The 17,848-nt window shown below is 36.2% G+C and overlaps 1 protein-coding gene across 1 annotated transcript in view; it reads left to right on the plus strand.

The window, feature by feature from the left end:
• Positions 1 to 17,848, plus strand: part of SPAG6 (sperm associated antigen 6) — a 71,960-nt gene that overhangs the window by 43,397 nt on the left and 10,715 nt on the right. The window contains exons 8-10 of the mRNA XM_005901643.3: positions 1,465 to 1,656; positions 8,687 to 8,803; positions 11,804 to 11,949. Coding sequence (XP_005901705.1) covers positions 1,465 to 1,656; positions 8,687 to 8,803; positions 11,804 to 11,949 — 455 coding nt within the window. The remainder of the gene's footprint in view (positions 1 to 1,464; positions 1,657 to 8,686; positions 8,804 to 11,803; positions 11,950 to 17,848) is intronic.

Raw genomic sequence — 17,848 nt, forward strand, 5'->3', positions numbered from 1 at the left:
AATTGAAGATCAAGGTGGGGGCAGCAGCAGTTTGAGGCCGATCACTCAGCACTGCATTATTCTTTCTGGTTCTGTGTAGTACTGTCAGGACTGACAATACCTCCCATCTAAATAATACTTTCTAATGTTCAAAGCACTGTCATGCTTCTTGTCTCATTTGCTGTTCATAACAGCCATGGCTATTAAGTCATCGTTTTGGGGACTGTCTTCTTTTCCTCCTGCTTCTTCATTCTTGGTATGTCTCAGATGTATGGACTTTCTAGAAAATTGCCTCATTCTGAAGATAGAAAAGATTCTGACCTTTTTTTTTTTAATATATATGGGCTGACACACATTTTTAGTTGTAAGAAAGAAGTCAAAGAAGTAATATGGCAGATCTCTTCTGGAAATTGGTCTTAAAAGCCAAATTTAGGGACTTCCATGGTGGTCCAGTGTTTAACACTCCTTGTTTCCAGTGCATAGGGATTTGGATTTGATCCCTGGTCAAGGAACTAGGATCCCACGTGCTGAGTAGTGTGGCCAAAAAATTAAAAAAAAAAAATTTAAAAGTGGAGGGAAAAAAACTATAGATGATCATTTGGCCTTTGCTTGTGGGAGGATGACCATGTGATAGTGGCTTTTGTGGTACTGAATTTAAGGTGATAATTTAGTATCAGCATTAGATAATTTAGTTTAGTCTCAAGTTAAAAAGTTATACCCATACAGAATGAATTATAATTTGATTTGGTTATTTGACTCTTCTTTGGGTATATAAGCTGTGATGCATTTGAGGCCCTTTAGTTAATTCTCTTTTATTTAGCTACAATTGAAGTTTGAAGTACAAAATACAAGCACATGCCATCAGTGTAGTAAAAGTGCTCATCCCTTCTTTGACATTCAGTCAGATTAAATTGGGCAAAACTATTGTGTAAATGTTGACCAAAAGTAATGGAAATTTACTATTTCAGGAAAGATTTTAGTGAATATATTTCACCTAAAATTTACTTAAATGGGATTCTTGCTCATATTATTCATTTGATTTTGGGTCCATAGTAGGTATTTTGTTTTTGGATCTCTTGGTGAAAAGTTAATTTTTAAAAAGATTCTAAATTAACTTTTTTAGTTTAGAAGGAAAGCAAATGATTTTAAACTCCTGTGCATTTTTAATTTGTCACAGTGGTATCTGGCTTTGCCTAAATGCTAGCCTGTGGCATCTGTTTTTTGGTTAAATGCCTCTGTTTGGGGAGCAAATGCTAGTAGAGATACTTAGTTTAGTTGGGTTGTTACAGATAATTAAGGTAAATTAGTTCTAGTCGTTTTATTGACTTGAAAAATGACGGCCCCTGTGAAGTGCTCATTTATTGAACAGTTTAAAGGAAAAAAAGGATCAAGACCGAAATGATTCTTCTAATGCCTGAGAGACATGGAAGACCCTTTAATCCTGCTCTGGGTTCGTAACTCTCGCTCTTTTGATCCACACTGCAGGGTGTGCCCCAGTTGTCCCTCTGCTTGTCAGAAGAACCAGAAGACCATATTAAGGCTGCTGCCGCCTGGGCCTTGGGACACATTGGGAGACACACTCCTGAGCACGCACGGGCCGTCGCTGTCACAAACACTCTGCCTGTCCTGCTCTCTTTGTACATGTCAACCGAGAGTTCTGAGGATCTTCAAGTGAAAGTAAGTGCTTAATTCTTCATCGTTTTAATGAAGGTTTGTTAGATTTTTAATTCATAATATGTAATTTAAAATGTTTTAATTTTTATTGTGGACAACATCTTTTTTTTTTTTTTTGTACGCTTGATTGATTGATTTTTGTCTGTGCTGGTCTTTGCTGCTGCTCTCAGACTTTGTTTAGTTGCTGTGAGCGGAGGCTAGCCTAGTTGTGGTGTGTGGGCTCTAGGGCCCTTGGGCTTCAGTAATTGAAGCTGATGGGCTCACTAGTTGTGCATGGGCTTAGTTGTTCCAAGATATATGTTATCTTTCTGGACCAGGGATGGAACCTGTGTCTCCTGCACCGCAGGGCAGTTTCTTAACCACTGACTGGACCACCAGGGAAGTCCAACAATATCATTTTTCTGAGTCAAGAAATAAGTTTATCAGAAGAATTGAGGTGACTCTTTGAAAACGAATTACCCTTGTCTCTAAAAATCAATGATAAATTTTAAAGGAAGTTCTCTAGGGTACAAAGTTTTTTGTAAAATGAATGTCTGATTGTTGCCACTTACATTTCTATTGACTTTTCTTATGGAATAGGAGTTAAATAATAGGACTTTGGAGGTGAAATTGGCCAGAGAGAACTTTAGTCCATTTTAAATTAAAAATTGAGCCTAAAAAAATTTAAAAGGAATGCCTCTCCAAAGGCATTCCTGAAGCATGAGTGACGAGTGACCTCTCCTAACTCCAAGTCTGTCTGATCTTTTAGTTATGTCTTATATTTGTTCCTTGAAAGGAAAATGACCATAAGATTCCCAAAATTAAACATTTAAAAATCTTGTATTAAAAAAATGAAGATTTCTGAAAAAAATATTACTAACTACTAAAATGGTTCATTAAACACTAATATAAAGCAGGATGGGTTCTAAAAATAATCTTAGAATTTCAAAGGAAGAAAAATGTTTCCCAACATACTCCCTATTAGGAAAACATCTAACTTCTTGAAAGCAGCTCTCAGGATTAACTTGGGTTGAGGGAAATACACAGGAAAGACAATAATTCAAGATAAAATGAACAGTAAGTTAAATTGTAACTTAAATTTGAAGGAAAACAATAAAGTAACAAATAGGAAAACACATTTTACAACAACTTTAGACAGTATAATGGGACAGAAAATCTATTTGAACTGCACAGTTTGAGGGACTCTGAAAGCTATCAAGTGAGTCATTTATTTATAAATTTTATAAAAGTAAATTTATGTTGATTTGATTATGTTTACATGTTTTTTCTCTACAAACTCATTGAGGGAAGTTGATTTCTAAGATTAAGATTAAGATTTCTAAGATTTCCATTTTTATAAGACTTTCTAGATTAAAGCAATGATTTAATAGATTTCTATTACTTGTCTCTAATGTTGAGTCTATTCCTTGGCAAAGCATGGTAGATGGTAAAATTGATAATGTGCTAAGGTCTTTTCCTGTGTAACAATTCTGTGATTCTTTGACTTTCTGGTGAGAAAACACAAATCCATTTCCAGTTTTGAGTTGTCTAAATACAGATGATTTACATATGTGTAATTTTAACCTATGTATGTCTTTCTCTTTTTACGTCAAAATTCTTTAACCCATTATCATCATTGTCTTTCTTCCTCCCTCCCTCTCCCCCTTCCCTACTTCCTCCTCTTTCCTTCTCCCTCCTCCTCACTTCTCATCCTCCCCACCCTTACCTCTAGTGATCCAGGGAAATAAAAGAATACATCAGCTACAGCATGAATAATTAATAGCAGAGTAGATAGTAATTATAGTTTGAGAAACCCTTGCAAATAGTCTCTTAGGGAGCGCTATATACTATTTACATGCTACCAAGTTTATATAACTTGATTTTTGATTAACATTATGATGCTATATTGTATAAATATCATCGGAGTAAAAATGGTTGATTACTTTTTGAAGTCAGATAATTTTTATTGTATATTAGTTTAACAAAGGTGGTTTTGTTAAAACATTAAGGTTTACTAATAGAAGTTTCCTTCTACCTTTATTTGATACAATATTTATTTTCAGGAAATACAGTAGGTATTAAATTAAAAGTGATTTATCAATCATTATCCTGTCATCAATCTTTCCAAGGCTTTAAATCCATACAAATGTTTTCTTATTGTAGGGACTTAATCATTCTGTTGTTTTTTTTTCTTCTCCAAGGTCTCTTGGATTCTATCAGTTGTTTTAAAGGCTTTAGAGTAAAAGTCCAAACCCTTTGATTTGACAGTATCTCAAAAGGGAAAAGTATCCAAGCACTTTAGGAACTGTCTCATGGTGTTTCTCATTTGTTATTCTGTAGCAGCTTTCAAATTACAAGGCCATGTTGAAGTTACTTTTGTCCCAAAGACATGTAAGCTTTTGTAAGCATTCTCTAATTGGTTCTGATCCAGGAGAGCCCAGGAGGCAGCCCCTTGGAATTTCTTGCACATTTTCACATGGTCTTACTATCTGCCTGTACCTATGTAATTTCAAATGCCTTATGAAAGTGAAAAAAATATGTATCTTTTATATAATCATCTTACCCATATATACTTTGAAAATATTCAGGTAGTTGCATTTTTATTTGTTTTGATTCAGAGGTATTAGATGGAATTAGTTTGGTATTTGAATGGTTACAAAGCTATTCAAATAGTTATAAGACTATTTCTAACATAATTATTTAAATATTACATTCTTACTGTCTTGGTTGTTCCCCTTTGTTTTTTGCAGCTTTATTGAAATATAACTCATATTCCATATAATTTACCCATTTTAAACTATATAATTCAATGGTTTAGTGAAGATTCACAGGTGCTACCATCGCCACAGTCTAATTTTAGAACTTTTTATTTTCCCATTAGCTGTCACTCCATGTCCTCCCTGTCTAGCCCTAGGCAACCATTATTTTACTATCTGTCTTTGAGGATTTGCCTCTTCTGGACATTTCATTTAAACAGAACCATACAATATATGTTGCCCTTTGTGCCTGGCTTCTTTCGCTAAGTGTAAGTTTCAAGGTTCATCCATGTTGTAACATATATCAATATTTTGTTCCTTTTAATTACCAAATAATATTCATTGTATTGATATACCACATTTTGCTTTTCTATTCACTGCTTGGACCTTGGGTTGTTTCTACTCCTTGACCATCATGAACAATGCCACTATGAACATAACTGTACAGTTTTAGTATGGATGTATGTTTTCATTTCTCTTGGGTATATACCTAGGAATAGACTTGTGAGGTCATATGATAACTCTTTTTAACATTTTGAGGAACTGTCAAACTGTTTTCCAATGTAGTTATACCATTTTGATTCCCAGCAGCAATGTATGAGGGTTCTAATTTTCAACATCATTGCCATCTCTCGTTACTGTCTTTATTTTTAATTGTAGCCATCCTAGTGGGTATGAATTCATATCTCATTGTGGTTTTGATTTGCATTTCCCTGATGGCTAAAGATGCTGAAATTTTTTTTCTTGTGCTTACTGGCCATTTGTATATCTTCTTTGGAGAAATGTCTAATCAGACCTTTGGCCCATTTTTAAATTGGGCTATTTATGTTTTTATTATTGAGAATTTAAGGATTCTTTACATCTTATGGAGGAGTCCTTATCAGATGTATGACTTACAAATATTTTTTCCTATTTGGTGGGTTGTCTTATCATTTTATTGATAGTATTGTTTACAACAAGTCTGTAAAAAATTTTAATGAGATTCAGTTTATCTTTTTTTTTTTTTGTTTTTTCACACCTGTGCTTTTGGAGCTATATGTGAGAAGACTTTTCCTAGCACAGAGTCAAGAAGATTTACTCCTGTATAACCCCCTCATTTAAATAACTATAGCTCTTTGGTCAGAATACTTTCAGAATAAAATTAACTTTTGAATAAAGAAGCATTTTTCATTTTAAGCAGTTTTCAAGGAAGATCATTCATTTTCAACAATGAAACAACAGTGAATGATTTTTTTGTTACTCCTTTCATTTTCTGTGAAAAACAAAGCGGCATCAAGTGTTTGTCTCGAATTGACAATTTTGTTTTGCTAATTACTATTCTTATGTGTATTGTTAATAGGAAAAAAGGGTAGTATTGCTAATCACTTATTGTGGTTTCTACAAGAGCTTTGATCAGTGTGGCTACAGTCAGCTTTTAGAAATGACAGAAAAATTAATGAATGTAGAATTGTAGATGCTACACTAGTTTGTAGGAAAACCAGGCTCAAACCCAAGTTGTCCTACACAGACAGTCCATGATTCCTTCCCTCACATCATCATGTAATATTATATATGTCTAAAGATAGACACTAACTACTAAATGCTGTGACATTTAGCAAAATTCATAATCTCTTATTCATTATTTTGAAGTAACACCTGACTTGATTTTCTGACCCAGGTAAAGAAAAGGATTTGTTGACCCCACATAATTTCTGTACAATTCACAGAATAAAATTATAGGAACAATTTTATTTCACTCACAGCCACAAGTCACCAAATACAAGTCATATTTTCTAAAGGCTTATACATTTTAAACCCAACATATAACATGATCTTGTATGTAGAAAATCCTAAGGAATACACACACACACATTCACTAATACTAGAAGTAGTAAGAGTTCAACAGAATCACTGGGTGGAAGAGAAATATGTAAAAACCAACTGTATTTCTGTATTCTAGTAGTGAGTAATTCAAATATGAAAGTAAGAAAATAGTTTCATTTATAATAGCATCACAAGAATAAAATATTTAGGAATAAATTTAACAAAAGAAGTATAAGACTTGTACACTGTAAACTGTAAAACATTGCTGAAAAAATTAAAGAAGATCTGAATAAATGAAGAGACATTCCATGTTCACAGATCGGAAGGTTTGATATTGTTAAAATGGCAATTCAATACTGTTAAAAATGATCTATATTTTCAATACAATCCCTTTCAAAATCCCAGATGTCTTTTTTCCTCAAAAAACTTGAGAAGCTGATCCTGAGATTCATATAGAAATGCAAAGGACTTGAACTTGCCAAAACAGTCTTGAGAAAGAAAGACTTAACACTGCCCAGTTTCAAAACTTACTATAAAGCTACACAAACAAGGTGCTTACAGAAAGACTATATAGATATCAATGTAGTAATCAAATAAAAAATCTGAAATGGACCCTTTTATCGTCAACTGACTTTCCCAAAGGTGCCAAGGCAATTTAATGTTAAAAGATAGTCTTGTCAGCAAATGGTACTAGGACAATTATTATATCTTCAGACAAAAATATTAATTTGGATCCTTATCTCGTACCATACACTAGAATTAACTAAAAATGAATAATACTGATAGATATAAATGTAAGAATTAAGATTATAAACCTCTTAGAAGAAAACATAGGAGTAAGTCTTTTTAGCCTTGGAATAGGCATTGATTCCTTAAAAATGACACTTAAAGCACAAGTAATAAAAGAAAACACTGATAAATTGGATTTCATCAAAATGAAAAACTTGTATGCCCCAGAAGACATTACTGAAAAAATGAAAAGACAAGCCACAGACTGAAAAATTACTCGCAAATCATATATTCAAGCAAGGACTTGTATTCAAAGTATATAAAGAGCTCTTACAACTCAATAATAAGAAGATACATAACCTCACTAAGCAATGGGCAAAAATGAATAGACATTTCACTGACAAAGGACCAATCAGCACATAGAAAGATTCTCAACATCATTAGTCACTAGAGAAACACAAATCAAAACCATAATGAGATATTACTTCACACCCACAAGAATGGCTATAATTAATAAGACAGAAAATAACAAGTGTTGATCTTTCTTTGGAGAATTGAACCTTCCTACACTACTGGTGACCCACTCCAGTATTCTTGCCTGGAGAATCCCAGGGACAGAGGAGCCTAGTGGGCTGCCGTCTATGGGGTTGCACAGAGTCAGACATGACTGAAGCAACTTAGCAGCAGCAGCAGCAGCAGCAGCAGCACACTACTGGTGAGAATGTAAAATGTTGCAGTCATGTTGAAAAAGAGTTTGGTAGTTTCTCAAAATATTAAACATAAATTTACCATTATCACCCAATAACTCTACTCTTCAGTATTTTCCCAAGTGAAAAAATTTGCATGTGAATCTTCATAGCAGCATTATTCATATTAGCCCAAAGTGGAATTAACCCAAATGTCCATCAACTGGTGAATGGATAAGCAAAATGTGATAAATCCCTGTAATGGAATACTATTTGACAATGAAAGGAGTGAAGTACTAATATGTGCTATAACATGGATGAACCTCAGAAACATTATACTTAGCAAGGGAGGCCAGAACCAAAAGTTAACATATTATGATTTCATTTATATGGATGGTCCACAAAAGTAAAATTTATAGAGACAGGAAGTAGATTAGTAATTGTCTGGGATTGGTAGGATAAGTGGAGGAGGAAATATGGAATAACTATAAATGGGCGTGGGGTTTTTTGGGATGATGAAAATGTTCTAAAATTAGATTGTGGTGATGGTTGCCCAACTCTGTAAATTTACTAAAAATCCATTGAACCGTGCACTTAAAATGAGTGAATTTATGGTATGTAAATTATATCTCAATAGTGTTGTTAAATAATCTTAAGCCCAGATATTGACAAGTAAACAAAATCTTAACTAATAGACTAATATTTGTTTCATGCTGGATGATTCAACTGATTATTATTAATGATATACATCCTGATATAGAAGTTTATAGTCAAAAATCAAGTATATTTCTTGATCAAGGATAGTAAAGCTCAGCGGATTCCTACTGTCATTAGATTCTTGATGAATAACTTGACAGTCTGTCACCAACTTGTAACTGTTAGGATTGGGGTAGGGCTGTCTGGTACAGTGAATGTGATCTCCACTAGCACATTAGTAGACTTTGTCACCAACAGCTGTTAAGTTCATCATAAAGCTCTTCATTTTCTTTTCAAACTCCAGATCACAAGACGTGACTTTTTGTCACGCTTTCATTAATTACTTACTTTGGTATGTATTTTGTTTGCTTTGTATTTCAATAGAGTAAAAAAGCCATAAAGAATATCTTACAAAAATGCACCTATTTACCAGCTCTTGAACCATTTCTGTATGATGCTCCTCCCAATATTCTGAAGCACGTGGTTGGACAATTCAGTAAGGTAAGACATGCTCTCTTAGCCTGGAAGTGGGGAAAGAGAATTAAAACGAGGTATTAACTTGCATTGTTTTGTTGGGTCAGTGTTTTCTTCTGTAAGATGGGGGCAGGGTTTTACTATTTGATTTTACTGATCATATCGACAGGGAGGGTAATATAGGTTAATAAAATTCACACATAACTAATTCACACTTTTTTCTTCATCATGCTTCCTCACAGCCTCAGTACTGTCTTTTTTATGTTCTTGGAGAATAGAAGAGTCAACATGTGAAAACCTCATAACCCTTTGGTAGTTTTCCTGGTGACTCTTAGTCTCACTCAGCTGGAAACAACTGCAAAGATCCCCACAGTATTTTTTGTGAAATCCATGTATTTAACCGGAGATGCTTCCAGACAGTCATTTGGAATGTATTGGCTTATTTGGTAACCACTCTTTAACCAGCATGGCTGTCATGTTTCTTAGCTCACTGCAGACTCAAGATAGTAAGGTGGAAAGGTCAAGCTGCTGGATGGGGTTCAGCCAGAGGAACTGACTCCTGACAGCTGAGGCCAAGAGAGAGTGTGTGTGCTCCCACAGCCGTGGATGGCCAGGAGGGGGACCCTAAGTCATCAAGAAGTGGTCAGGTTGTGTTCAGGTTGGATTTAGGAAAATAGGGTCTTTGAAATTAGTATCTCGGTGTGGCTGTGAGCTCAGGCTCTGGAGCTGGGTTGCCTGGGTTTCTACTAGCAGCAATACCTTTAACGACATCTTGACCTCTCTAAATCTTAGTGTAATTACCCATAGACTGGGGCTAATAAGAGAACCTATTTTATAGGGTCATGTAAAGATTAATGAGTTGTTATATGTATAGAGTTTAGCCTAATCCCAGGCACTCAAAAAAAAAAAAACACCCACAAAACCCCAAAAAGTTGTTTTTGAGAAATAAAACATAAAAGTGCTAAAGGCTGATTTTAAAAAATTAATAAAAATGAATGGGGGCCAAATTCACTTGAAGCATCAGTTATAAGGCTGTATAAAGGAGGTACTACTGTTATGTACTATGTTTCTACAAATAATAAACAAAAACTGTATGTTGTTAAAATGTTTAAGCTAGGCCCTACAGCTGAATAGGTCTAGTTTTAGGTATTCCTCTGAAAAATCATACTGTCTTTGAGTCATTTCTGTGATCTCCAACATCTTGCTGCCCCTTAAGCACCATAGTCACTGTATGGTAGAAGGTTTTATGTTGCTAAAGCCCCATCAGGATATAGCTCTGTGTATCAAACACCTGTGCTCTGTCTTCTTCCTTCTAAGAAAATAATGAGACTTCCCTGTGGTCCAGTGGCTAAGACTCTGTGCTCCCAGTGCAGGGGGCCCAGGTTTAATACGTGGTTGGGGAATTAGATCCCGTATGATGCGTCAAAGATCCCACGTGTTGCAACTAAGACCTGGCGCAGTCAAATAAATACATTAAAAAAAAAAAAGAAAATAATCAACCTTTGTTTTCTGGATGCTAAGTAAGAAAGCAACCAGTTAATTTGATCAGCTAAGAGGGAGGAAGGTGTAAGGGGACGAGTGGATCATCTACAGACAGTCATCACCTCTTGTGAGTAGCTGACATTATTTCTGAAAGTTTCATTTCATTAGACAATTAGACATTAGACATTAGACATCCTAATCTTTTAGGCTACCAGGAGTGAGATATTCTAGTTTTATTGAACTTGCTGTGAAAACGAACACTAGCCTGAACTGAGTTCAAAATAAGTCACTTTTAAAGTAAGTCAGTGGGATTTGTGGAAGTTAGCTAAGATAAACACAATACCACATACCACATACTCTTATGAATGTGCCTTTAGGAATATTTGCTTCAGGTAGAATTTTACCTTTTCCTTAATCTAAGGATCCAGAGCACTAGAAAAGAGAGAGGAAAGCAAGGCAGAAGATAAAAAGATATTAATTTAAAAGATAGGAGGTAATAAAAACTCTCCAGGCCAAACAAAATATTTAAAGCCTATCGGCATTTCTGTTTTTTAGAAACATGCACACTTAGTGTCATCTTTTATTGTCCAGTTGATGTGTATTATCATTCTAATAGCAAAATCCCTTTGTAGTTTTAGTTTTGTTAAATGCCTACATGTTAAGCATTAAGGGATAGACAAAAATAGTTAACACCAAGTTCTTTTTCAAGGAACTTTATAATTGAGCTGGGGGACTGGATGAAACAATCATAAAACACTTCAGTGTGCTAGACTTCATAATAAACTTTAAAAAATTTTATTTTTTAATAGCTTATGGGATCTTAGTTTCCTGATCAGGGATGGAACCTGTGCCCTCTGCAGTGGAAGTGTGGAGTCTTAGTAACCCCTGGACCACCAGGGAAGTCCCTGATAGTTAAACTGTTATGTGGCAAGTGCACTGAATGGGGTCTAACAGAATGCTTTGAGAGAAGAAATGTACCCAGCTCAGCCTGGGAAAGAGAGTAGGGGTGTCCCAGAGAAAGTTTCTTAAAGGAAGTTACCCCCAAGTAATGGGAGAAGTGTGTGGAGGGCAGAAGGGATTTCGAAGAGGAGGAAGCAGCATAGGCAAAGCAAAAAATGCTTCAGATGCACCCTTTGAGGTCATTGAAACACAATTTAGTGTAGAGGTTGGTATGGAAGGACTTCGGAGAGGTATTTAGGACCTGAGTCACAGAAGAGCCCCTGAGCTTGCCTTTAACTTTGGAGAGACCTTGAATGGCTATAAGCGAAGGACGGCCCCTGTAGTATATCATACCTATATGGTTGGATCTCTATTACCTTTGCTTCTGTTCATTGGCTTTATTCCATCTCCACAGCATACCAAGTTGATACATTTCCAAAAAGGCTGCATTTTTCTTGCAATCGTTTGCAGATTTAGGCTCATTATGTTCCAGGTATATTAGACATAAATTCTCTTTTTCATTTCCTCATATATTATTGCTTTTCAAGAGTAAAACTCCAGCTTGGGAAAGAAAAGCTGACACTTTTATGTGCTTCACTTTTCAAGGTGCTGCCACATGATAGCAAAGCTCGACGACTTTTTGTAACAAGTGGTGGACTTAAAAAGGTGCAAGAGATAAAAGCAGAACCTGGATCTCTCCTTCAGGAATATATCAACAGCATTAACAACTGTTACCCAGAAGAAATAGTAAGGTAGGAAAAATGGACTTTGGGAAGGTCAATGTTATTCTGTTTTTCTCTTCTCAAATTGAGATTTTTATATCCACTATGTGAAAATGTGGACTTTGAAATAGCACAGACGACCAAAATATACTTCTGCTTCTCCCTCAATCTTTTTTATCCTTCAAATTAAATGATGTTCTGATTGACACATACTTTTCCAAATGAAACTGAAATGTCATTTGAGACATTTCTGTACTAATTTAATATGTGCTTTACTAAAGAGTACCCCAAAACAGAGTTCAAAGTAAATTATCAACTGTTAATAGAAAGTGTTTGATTTTCATAGTTCCCTGCATATTGTTTCTCTGCCTTAAGCTCACATTCATATCAAAGAGACTATTATTACAAATTACAAATTACTGCTATTACAGATAGAAAGGAGATGTTGATGGAATACTCAGTTCAGTTCAGTCGCTCAGTCATGTCCTACTCTTTGCGACCCCATGGACTACAGGACGCCAGGCTTCTCTGTCCATCACCAATTTCCGGAGCTTGCTCAAACTCATGTCCATCGAGTTGGTGATGCCATCCAACCATCCTCTGTCGTCCCCTTCTCCTCCTTCCTTCAATCTTTCCCAGCATCAGGGTCTTTTCCAATGAGTCAGTTCTTTGCATCAGGTGGCCAAAGTATTGGAGTTTCAGCTTCAACATCAGTCCTTCCAATGAATATTCAGGATTGATTTCCTTAGGATTGACTGGTTTTATCTCCTTGCAGTCCAAGGGACTCTCAAGAGTCTTCTCCAACACCACAGTTCAAAAGCATCAATTCTTCAGCGTTCAGTTTTCTTTATGGTCCAACTCTCACATCCATACATGACTACTGGAAAAACCATAGCTTTGACTAGACGGACCTTTGTCAGCAAAATGATGTCTCTGCTTTTTAATATGCTGTCTAGGTTGGTCATAGCTTTTCTTCCAAGGAGCAAGCACCTTTTTAATTTCATGGCTGCAGTCACCATCTGCAGTGATTTTGGAGCCCAAGAAAATAAAGTCTGTCACTGTTTCCATTGTCTCCCCATCTATTTCCCATGAAGTGATGGGACCGGATGCCATGATCTTCATTTTTTGAATGTTGAGTTTTAAGCCAGCTTTATCACTCTCCTCTTTCACTTTTATCAAGAGGCTCTTTAGTTCCTCTTTGCCTTCTGCTATAAGGGTGGTGTCCTCTGCATGTCTGAGGTTATTGATATTTCTCTCAGCAGTCTTGATTCCAGCTTGTGCTTCATCCAACCTGGCATTTCACATGATGTACTCTGCATATAAGTTAAATAAGCAAGGTGACAGTATACAGCCTTGACGTACTCCTTTCCCAATTTGGAACCAGTCCATTGTTCTATGTCTGGTTCTAACTGTTGCTTCTTGACCTGCATACAGATTTCTCAGGAGGCAAGTAAGGTGGTTTGGTATTCTCATCTGTTAATTTTCCACAGTTTGTTGTGATCCACACAGTCAAAGGCTTTGGTGTAGCCAATAAAGCAGAAGTAGATGTTTTTCTACTCAGCCATAAAAAAAGAATGCAGTATTGCTGTTTGCAGCAACATGGATGCAACTAGAGATTATCATAATAAGTGAAGTAAATCAGAAAGACAAATACTATATGATATCACTTATATGTGGAATCTAAAATATGTCACAAATGAACCTATCTATAAAACAGGAATAGACTCACATACATAGAGTACAGACTTGGGTTGCCAAGGGTGAGGAAAGACTGTAAGGTGGAATTAGCAGACATAAACTATTATATAGGATGTTTAAACAACAAGGTCCTACTGTATAGCACAGGGAAGTATATTCAGTGTCCTTTGGCAAACCATAATGGAAAAGAATATAAGAAGAATGTCTATATGTGTATAACTGAGTCACTTTGCTGTATAGCAGAGATTTGCACAACACTGTAAATCAACTATATCAATAAAAGAATAGAAAGTGATATTGAATGGCAAAAAGAAAGTTACTATCTGTATCTGAAAAAAATAATATTTATGAAATGCAGGTTCTTCATAGTAATGTAGCAGGAAGCTATTTTCAAGATTAATTTTTAATTTATTTTTAAAATTGGTGTATAGTTGCTTTACAATATTGTGTTAGTTTCTGCTATACAACAAAGTGAAACAGCTGTATGTATACACATAGCCCCTCCCTCTTGAGCCTCCCTCTCACCGCCCTAGGTCATAACAAAGCACCGAGTTGAGCTCCCTGTGCTGTACAGCAACTTCCAACTGGCTATATCCTGTGCATACAGTAGTGTGTAGACAGTAGTCGGTGCTACTCTCAGCTCATCCCACCCTTGTCTTCCCCCACCGTGTTTCTGTGTCTGCATCTCCATTCCCGTCCTGCAAATAGGTTCATCAGTGCCATTTTTCTAGATTCCATATATATGTGTTAATATTTGTTTTTCTCTCTCTGACTTACTTCACTGCATGTGACAGACTCTAGGTTCATCCACATGATGACAGATGGCCCAATTTCATTCCTTTTTATGGCTGAGTAATATTCCATTACTTATATATACCACATCGTCTTTATCCATTCATCTGTTGATGGACATCTAGGTTGCTTCCATGTCCTGGCTATTGTAAATAGTGCTGCAGTGAACCCTGGGATGCATGTGTCTTTTGAATTATGGTATTCTCAGGGTATGCTCAGGAGTGGGATTGCTAGGTCATAAGGTAGTTCTATTTTTAGTTTTTTAAGGAACCTCTATACAGTTTTCCATAGTGACTGTACCAATTACATTCCCATCAACAGTGTAGGAGTATTCCATTTTCTCCACACAATCTCCAGCATTTAGTAATCAATATAAAAATTATTAACGAGCTATTTGACATTTTTTAAACTAAGTTCTGGAAATCTGGTGGGCATTTTGTCACTTCCAATACATCTCAATTTAGATATTAAATTTCATTGGAAATACATGATCTGTATTTAGATTACATAAAGTTTACAGTTGAAATGCAAGTTGTTCCAAACACACTTAAATTTTTTTCCAACAACTGAGTTGAATATCATTTATTAATATTTTTAATTAAAATTTAATATAAAAGTCAGTTCCTCAGTCATATTTCTAGGGCTCGAGAGCCACCCTAGCTAGTGGCTACCATGTGAAACAGCATGATTTTTAAAGTTTTGGTTTTTCTAAATCCACGCTTTACCATTTCTATAAAAAGTATTTACCTTGTATCTAATGCATTTATAAGACCTAGGAAGGTGAGGCCTGCTTTAAAATTTGTGACTAACTCATAGAGAAACTTCCTTGGTGTAGGAATACTTGGAAGAGACTCACTGGGGGCAGTTTTTCTCAAGGGTAGGAGGCCTTTTGGGACTTCCCAAGTGCTCAGTGGGAAAGAATCTGCCTGCCAATGCAGGAAACACAAGAGATGTAGATTCAATTCCTGGGTTGGGAAGATGCCATGGAGAAGGAAATGGCAACCCACTCCCATATTGCTGAGATAATCCCATAGACAGAGGTCCATGGTGTTGCAGAGTTGGACACAAGTGAGCAACTGAGCACTCACATAAGCCTTTGGTGGAGAAATATTCTTTAATGTAGCTCTTTATGTATGCATGTATGTACATGTTTATCCGTGACTGCTTGTAAGCACGCTGTTGAGAAAACACAGCTCTTCTATCCACAGTAACTTGACAAAATGTGGAAGAAATTAATGTAACATAAATTATGAGTTTTTAAGTCAAGCACGTGAGGAGAAATAAAGATAATTAACAAAGGATAAAGTAAGTCTTGAACATTAGGTTTTATCTGGAGAAAACACCTTAGGAGGTTTAATTATTCCAAGTGTTTTAGAAAATTTTAAATTACATTTGCTAGTTTTTTTTATCCATTTATTGTATCATATATTTATTGTTGTGATCCACATAGTCAAAGACTTTGGTGTAGTCAATAAAGCAGAAGTAGATGCTTTTCTGGAATTCTCTTTTTCAATGATCCAACGGATGTTGATCTCTGGTTGACCAGTTTGATCTCTGGTCCCTCTGCCTTTTCTAAATCCAGCTTGAACATCTGGAAGTTCTTGGTTCATGTACCATTGAAGCCTGGCTTGGAGAATTTTGAGCATTACTTTGCTGGCATGTGAGATGAGTGCAATTGTGCGGTAGTTTGAACATTCTTTGGCATTTCCTTTCTTTGGGATTGGAATAAGAACTGACCTTTTCCAGTCCTGTGGCCACTGCTGAGTCTTCCAAATTTGCTGGCATACTGAGTGCAGCACTTTCACAGCAGCATCTTTCAGGATTTGAAATAGCTCAACTGGAATTCCATCACCCTCACTAGCTTTGTTCGTAGTGATGCTTCCTAAGGCCCTCACTTGACTTCACATTCCAGGATATCTGGCTCCAGGTGAGTGATCACACCATTGTGGTTATCTGGGTCATTAAGATCTTTTTTGTACGGTTCTTTTGTGTATTCTTGCCACCTCTTCTTAATTATCTTCTGGTTCTAATAGGTCCATATCGTTTCTGTCCTTTATTAGGCCCATCTTTGCATGAAATGTTTGTTCCCTTGGTATCTCTAGTTTTTTTCAAGAGATCTCTAGTCTTTCCCATTCTGTTGTTTTCCTCTATTTCTTTGCATTGATCACTTACAAAGGCTTTCATGTCTTTCCTTGCTATGCTTTGGAACTCTGCATTCAGATGGTTATATCTTTCCTTTTCTCCTTTGCCTTTAGCTTGTCTTCTTTTCCCAGCTATTTGTAAGCCCTGCTCAGACAACCATTTTGCCTTTTTGCATTTCTTTTTCTTGGGGATGTTTTGATCACTGCCTCCTGTACAATGTCATGAACCTCTGTACATAGTTCTTCAGGCACTCTGTCTATCAGATCTAATCCCTTGAATCTATTTGTCACTTCCATTGTATAGTCATAAGGGATTTGATTTAGGTCATACCTGAATGGTCTAGTGGTTTTCCCTACTTTCTTCAATTTAAGTCTGAATTTGGCAATAAGGAGTTTATGATCTGAGCCACAGTCAGCTCCCAGTTTGTTTTTGCTGACTGTATAGAGCTTCTTCGTCTTTGGCTGCAAAGAATATAATCAATCTGATTTCAGTGTTGACCATCTGGTGTTGTTCATGGGTAGAGTCATCTCTCATGTTGTTGGAAGAGGGTGTTTCATATGACCAGCATGTTCTCTTGGCAAAACTCCATTAGCCTTTGCCCTGCTTCATTTTGTACTCCAAGGACAAACTTGCCTGTTACTCAAAGTGTTTCTTGACCTACTACTTTTGTATTCAAGTTTCCTATGATGAAAAGGACATCTTTTTTGGTGTTAGTTCTAGAAGCTCTTGTAGGTCATCATAGAACTGTTCAACTTCAGCTTCTTGGCATTAGTGGTTGGAGCATAGACTTGAATTACTGTGATATTGAATGGTTTGCCTTGGAAAGGAACAGAGATCATTCTGTCATTTTGGAGATTGCTCTTAAGTACTGCATTTTGGACTCTTTTGTTGACTATGAGGGCTACTTCATTTCATCTAAGGGTTTCTTGCCTGCGGTAGTAGACATAAGGGTCATCTGAATTAAATTCACCCATTCTGGTCCATTTTAGTTCACTGTTTCCTAAAACAGCCATCTCCTGTTTGACCACTTCCAATTTACCTTGATTCGTGGACCTAACTTTCCAGTTTCTATGCAGTATTGTTCCTTACAGCATCGAACTTTACTTCCACCACCAGTCACATCCACAACTGGATATTGTTTTCGCTTTGGCTCCATCTCTTCTTTCTGGAGTTATTTCACCACTCTTCTCCAGTAGCATATTGGGTACCTACGGACCTGGGGAGTTCATCTTTTTCAATGTCATATCTTTTTGCCTTTTCATACTGTTGATGGGGTTCTCAAGACAAGAATAGTGAA

Source organism: Bos mutus, chromosome 13 (genome assembly GCF_027580195.1).
Source record: "Bos mutus isolate GX-2022 chromosome 13, NWIPB_WYAK_1.1, whole genome shotgun sequence".
Lineage (NCBI taxonomy): Eukaryota > Metazoa > Chordata > Mammalia > Artiodactyla > Bovidae > Bos > Bos mutus.